The sequence below is a fragment of the Diospyros lotus genome, chromosome 1, assembly GCF_014633365.1.
Source record: "Diospyros lotus cultivar Yz01 chromosome 1, ASM1463336v1, whole genome shotgun sequence".
NCBI classification, from domain to species: domain Eukaryota; kingdom Viridiplantae; phylum Streptophyta; class Magnoliopsida; order Ericales; family Ebenaceae; genus Diospyros; species Diospyros lotus.
In genome coordinates this window covers 19,622,861-19,628,860 of record NC_068338.1, presented here as the reverse complement: position 1 = coordinate 19,628,860, position 6,000 = coordinate 19,622,861, and the positions used below count along the sequence as shown (strand labels likewise).

Genomic DNA, 6,000 nt, shown 5'->3' with positions numbered 1-6,000 from the left:
AAAGTTCCTTCTTTGAAAGTTTTTGAGAATTAGAGACGAAATTTTTCCCTCTTTGAATCTTGTATGCTCTCAGAAATAGAAAAAAATACTGTCTTTGAATCAGAGACAGAATCAAAGGCAAAAAAATTTATGTCTTTGAAGGTTATTCCAGAATCAAAGACAGAATTTTTTTGTCTTGAATTTTGCCTACTCTTAGAGACGAAAATTTTTGTCTCTAAATAGATTGATACCTTTAACTTTTGATTTAAAAAAAGAATCCTTTCTAAGACTAAGTGCCTTGATCTTTTTGTTGATCCATCCGCCCATCCATTTGCATGGAATGAAAAAAAAAAAAAAAAGATTTTTGAGAATGAGAATCTCTCATTCATAAAGCGTCAAGGTCATCTCAAGAAGCCGATTGAAAGACTCAAGTAGGCTAGCTAAGAAATGAAGGATAAGAAGGCTTTTTCTAGGTAAGTGCCTTCACCTTTTCTTTGTTGATTCCTCTCAATGAAAGTTTCTCCTCATCATCTTCTCATTTTAATTTTCAAATCTAGTGAGATCCAACTGTTGGATCATTTTGGTTTTCAGGTATGTTGGTCACTAAACCAAGGCGATTCTAATTATCAATTCTGATCGTCAAAATCTACAATGGACTGTGGTCGACGATGCCCTTCCAAAAATGAGCAACCTTTTTGTAAAAATTTAATTTTCAGATCTGCTGAGATCCAACCATTTGATCGTTTTGATTTTTGGGTATGTTTATCACTAAACCAAGATGATTCCAATGATTAGTTTCGATTGTTTGTATCTACCATGGACAGTGGATGGTGATGCCCTTTCAAAAATGGTTAGCTTTTTTCAAAAAAAAATTAATTTTTAGATTTATTAAGATCCAACTGTTGGATCGTTTTGATTTTTTGGTATGTTGGTTACCAAACCAAGTCAATTCTAATGATTGATTTTGATCATCATAACTTGCCATGGAAGGTGGTCAGCAAAGCCCTTCCTAAAGCGGACATCCTATTTGCAAAAAATTAATTTTTAGATCTGTTGTGATCTGATCGTTGAATCATTTCAATTTTTGGGTATATTGGTCACCACACCAAGGAAATTTCAAAGATCGATTCCGATCGTTGAAATCTACCATAGACAGCGGCCAGCGACCAGTATTTTTTTTTTAAGTTCGTCTCTAAAGTGTTAGTTCCAAATGATGGCAAATATATCCTAAAAGATGGGTGAATTGGGATTAGGGTAAATTCTTTGATAGTTTAAAGACTTATTGCGTGCAAAACACTATGTTTCGAAATATGAAGAAATGTGTTTTGAAATCAATATTTCTGTTAAGTATGTTTCGAAACCTACTATATATGTTTCGAAACATTCCTCTTTGTTTTGCTTATTTCGAAACTTTTAGCTTTTGAAAACGATTCTTTTGAAAGTTTGAACAATGAGAATAGGCAAGTAAAATAGTAAAGCAAGTACACACGAAATTTATAGTAGTTCGGCACCCCGTCTACTCCACTACCTTCAAACTTACCCACTTGAAGGATTTTCAAACACAACCACCTTCACTATGATCAACCACAACAAGGGTTTTACCATGATTCACCCTAAAACCTTGTACATGATGAGTTTTATGGCTCAACTCGAACCTTATACCACAATGAGTTTTAAGACTAAAGTCAAACCTTATAACCAATAACAAGATAAATAAAATTTGCCTCTAAAAATATTTATTCGTCTCTAAACCCGATTTTTTTTTTTTTTTTTTTTGTAGTGAATTTCTTCTTAAGTGATAGTGACAAAGTGTGGATTATTATTGGATTTAATCCATTGTATATTGTTGAATAATACAAACTTATGGTTTAGAAAATTGTGAGATGATTTTAGACGCTAGGTAAAACCATAAAACAAGATTTGAAATGGAAATAATCCAGGCTTTTAAAGGAAAAGGTCTCTATTTTTAGCTTTTGGGGACCTAGTTTCAAAACAAAGCGCATGTTGTTTCAAAACAAGGTCTTCCAATGAGCCAAATAAATTCGTTTTCAACCTAAAGTTTCAAAACATAAGGTGGTGTTCTCTTTATGTTTTAATTTTTAGTTTTGAGTTTTGAATTCATTTTCAGTTTTGTGTTTTGAGTGTCTGTTTTGAAAATTTTAAAAACGCGTTCTTTTTGTCATTCTGAAAATTATTTCTCAAAATAGAAAACTGAAAAACGCGTTTACTTTAAAATTTTGTAAAATGTTATTTTATGATATTTTATTTAAAAAAATTGATTCAAAGTAAATTATAAATATTTATTAATAAGTTATAAATTTAATTTAAAAAATTTAAAATATAATATTAGAGATAACTAATAATTTAATCATATATAATGTATTAAAATTACAAAATACTTCCTAAAATTATTTTTAATTTGACTCAACTATTCATTTCATAATAAATTTCTTTTATCAACAAATTGAAATTATCTACAGATTTAGATTATCACAACATAAATATTAAAAAAAATTATAAATTATAAAAGTTAAGGAAGGAAGAATGGCAGAGGTCGTGTGAGGCGGTGAATGAAGGAAGAAATGGCAGAGGCGATGAGGGAAGGAAGAAATGGCAAAGGGCGGTGGCTGTGGCGGGCGTGGACGGCGGATCTGGGCGTGGCGGTGGCGGGCGTGGATGATGGATCTGGATGAGGCGGTGAAGGAAGGAAGAAATGGCAGAGGCGGTTGTGGAAGGAAGAAAAGACAGAGGTGGTGGCAGAATGAAGAAATGGCAGAGGGCGATGGCGATGGCGATGGCGTGGACGGCGGATCTGGGCGTGGCGGTGGCGATGGCGGGCATGGACGATGGATCTGGGCGTGGCGGTGGCGGGCGTGGATGGCAGTGATGGCAGTGGCGACCGAGCTTGAAGAGAAAGCGAAGGGAGATGAGAGCTGGAAGAGAAGAGGCCGAGCTTGAAGAGAAGGAGAAGAGAGAAGAGAGCTGGAAGAGAAGAGGACCGAGAGGCGTTTTCCGTGTTTTGGAATTTTTCGCTGGTTTTCACTGAAAACGGCCAAAACGCGATTTTGCTGTTTTGAGTTTTGTGTGTAAATTTTTTTTGTGTTTTGAAAAATGCATTTTTGAGAATGGGTAAGTAAACGCGTTTTGGGTGTTTTGAAAAATCGAAAACAGAAAACGGCCCGAAAACAACAAAGAGAACAGGCCCTAAAGGTTTGGTATTTCAAAATTAACAAGATGTTCTTGTAAATTCTTGGCCAAGATGGCCTCGAAACATCGATTCTATGTCAACTTAGAGTTTCAAAATAAAAGAGAACACTTTCCTAGCAAATTTGCATGAGGAGTTTTGTGCTCCAAACTAGGGTCTAGGGTTTTTCAAAAATAATAGAAGAGATAGTAAGTTTTGAAACATCTATTTATTGTTTCGAAACTTAATGGTGATAAAATTTGAAAAATAAAATGGAACAAGAAGTTTCGAAACTTGGAGCAAGGGGTTTGAAATACGTTGTAAGGTTCTCAGGAATTGAGAAAAAGTAATAAATTTTGAAACAAGGACTAAAGGTTTCAAGACATTATGTACTAGAATTGGAAGGTTCTCCAAGACACCAAATTTCGAAGCACAGAATTGATGAGATTTCAAAACATACAGGTCATTTTTGAAATTAAAGGGCTTTGGTGACGTATTTTTATGTGAACAAAAAGAGAAGTTAATTGTTTCTTAGATGATAAGAAGAAACATTTGGTTCAATGCAAATGCTTTCTATCCTTAACTATAGTTTAATGCACCTAGATAATTTAATAAAAAAGTGGAATCTAGATTAAGGCAGGGCATACTAGAGGTATTTGTAATGCTTTGTATGGGATCAGATGAACTCCAGATGCGAAGGGGAACTTAACGAAGAATTTTTCTATGTGGTAGTTATGCAATTTAGAAAAAAATTCTAACATGCCCAAAGATTGGAGTGTTACATAATCCATTTTAAAAAACATATCCCAATTTGTTATTCTTTCTACAAATATGTTGTTCTAAAAGCATTGAGAATAAATAACATTGTGGTAAACAAAAAATATTAAGCACCTTGAAATTTTTAGTATAATCTATTTTCATATATATTTTCATATGCAAGGAAAATAAAAACAATAATAATAATGACATATTATGTCTTTATCCCACCATGAGATCAATTATATAAATTCTAAATTGCTAATCACTTTTATTTATAGCCCTATCTTCTGTATGGCTCTTGTAATTCATTTTGCACTTAAGTTTCTCCCACAAGTTCTTTTTGATTTTTCTCTACCTCTTTTGAAGGATATTTATTCCATTCCATCCACTCTTATTACTGGAGCCTCTACTGGTCTTATTATCGCGTAACTAGAACAATGAAGTAGGTAGTATTTGTGAAGCATAGACAACAATGGGGGTTCTCACTTGATGTGTGCCATCATCCCACACCAAAGAAGCAGACACCCTTGTTGCTCCTATTGCTCCTTCCACCTTCACCAAAAACCCTAGCTTTTGCCCGAGAGACGTGAATGTCAGAACTGTGGGTTCGACGCTGATCCTAAGTGCCTGTGCAGAATTATGATTAGTCAGTCTGGCATGATATGTGGATGAGGGTAGCCCAACATTTGTGACCGTCCTCTTGAATGTCTGCTTAAATGGCGTCAAGGCCATGGTTGAAAGGGTCAGGGATGGAAGGTTTAGGTCCCACATTGTCCCATTTCTGCCAACATCCGAGCAAGTTGTCTTCTCGCCGGTGAAAAGTCGCAAGGCGGTGTTATTGTAGCCCTGTCCGCATAAAAGCTTGATGTAGTCAACTGGATCTGCATCATATACAAGGCCAGGGTTTGTAGCTTTAAGGGGATTCATATGGCCTGAACCGTACGCAAATTCTGCTTCTGGGCTAGTTTCCACGCTCAAGGGAAGGGCTGAAAACAACAATAAAGTGCGAAAGTGGTCAACTCAATATCATTAAGCACTCAACTGGCAAGAGTTTTTGATAGGTCCCTGGTTGAGATCGGCAAACTGGCCACTCTAATTCTAGTAAAAATGGATATAGGATGTAGCTTAGTTACCAGTAGTCATCATGGCAGACTTGATTGCAGCAGGGGACCATGTAGGGTGAAAGGATTTGATGTAGGCAGCCAAGGCAGAAGCATGTGGGCATGCCATTGATGTCCCGGATACCATGTTGTAGGTTACTCTTCTTCTGTCTTCTTTTAGTCCTGTCACCGATGAAGCCTGTGACCATGCTGCTAGGATGTGGACTCCAGGAGCAGCTATATCCGGCTGCATCAGAAAATGTAAAAAGGAAGCATGAAACCACAATTCCAATTGATGAAAACAAAAATATGCCCCTCTTGTACGATGTGGCACCCAAAAGCACTGTGTAGGCCAAGGGCTATCAAGTTGAACCTCTCATATATATGTATACACACTTACTGGGAATAAACATTAATGTCAATTACTGAAACAATTTGTTCATATGAAGGTGAAATCACACCAATAAAAGAAGATTAGATAGATTACTACTAATCAATAACGTACTTTGAGTATATCAGTTGTGACGAGATTTGGACCCCTGGATGAGAAGGAGGCCACATAGGGAGCCAGAGTATCATTGGCCTCATTGCTCTTGAATATAGTTGCCTTTGGATTGCTGTTTGATCAGTAGACAGAATATTTTTAGGTTCATAATACATATGCTCATGAAGGGAACAATTAATAAATTGATCTGAAAGAAATCTGTGTACCTGGTGGAGTTGATATAGTTGAGAATAGCTCTACCACCATCATCTCCTACTACAGCTGCTGGAAGAGGATAAGAGGAAGCAAAATCCCTCAAGCCTGTCACTTGCATCACAGCCCCAGCTGCGCCGGCCAACAGCGTTGTTTCCCCGGTACTGATGTTACCGTTACCGATACCATCGCAGAGAACGATTTTACCCTTCACCAAGTTCTGGTTCAGCGAGCCTCCGAGGCAGTACCTGCATTCCCACAGCCATTGATGAGCAGGGCAG

The 6,000-nt window shown here is 36.6% G+C and overlaps 1 protein-coding gene across 5 annotated transcripts in view; it reads right to left on the bottom strand.

Moving 5' to 3' along the window:
- Positions 1–4,046: 4,046 nt before the first annotated feature.
- Positions 4,047–6,000, bottom strand: part of LOC127811391 (cucumisin-like) — a 127,011-nt gene continuing 125,057 nt past the window's right edge. For 3 of the 5 annotated variants that reach the window (XM_052351270.1, XM_052351252.1, XM_052351261.1), the window contains exons 7-10: positions 5,734–5,967; positions 5,528–5,639; positions 5,056–5,269; positions 4,047–4,908 (exon numbers count right to left, since the gene is read on the bottom strand). In XM_052351270.1, the coding sequence (XP_052207230.1) occupies positions 4,352–4,908; positions 5,056–5,269; positions 5,528–5,639; positions 5,734–5,967 (1,117 nt within the window). In that variant the 3' untranslated portion in view covers positions 4,047–4,351. Of the gene's footprint in view, positions 4,909–5,047; positions 5,270–5,527; positions 5,640–5,733; positions 5,968–6,000 lie in introns of those variants that run through there. The other 2 variants (XM_052351244.1, XM_052351285.1) reach the window with 2 other exon arrangements.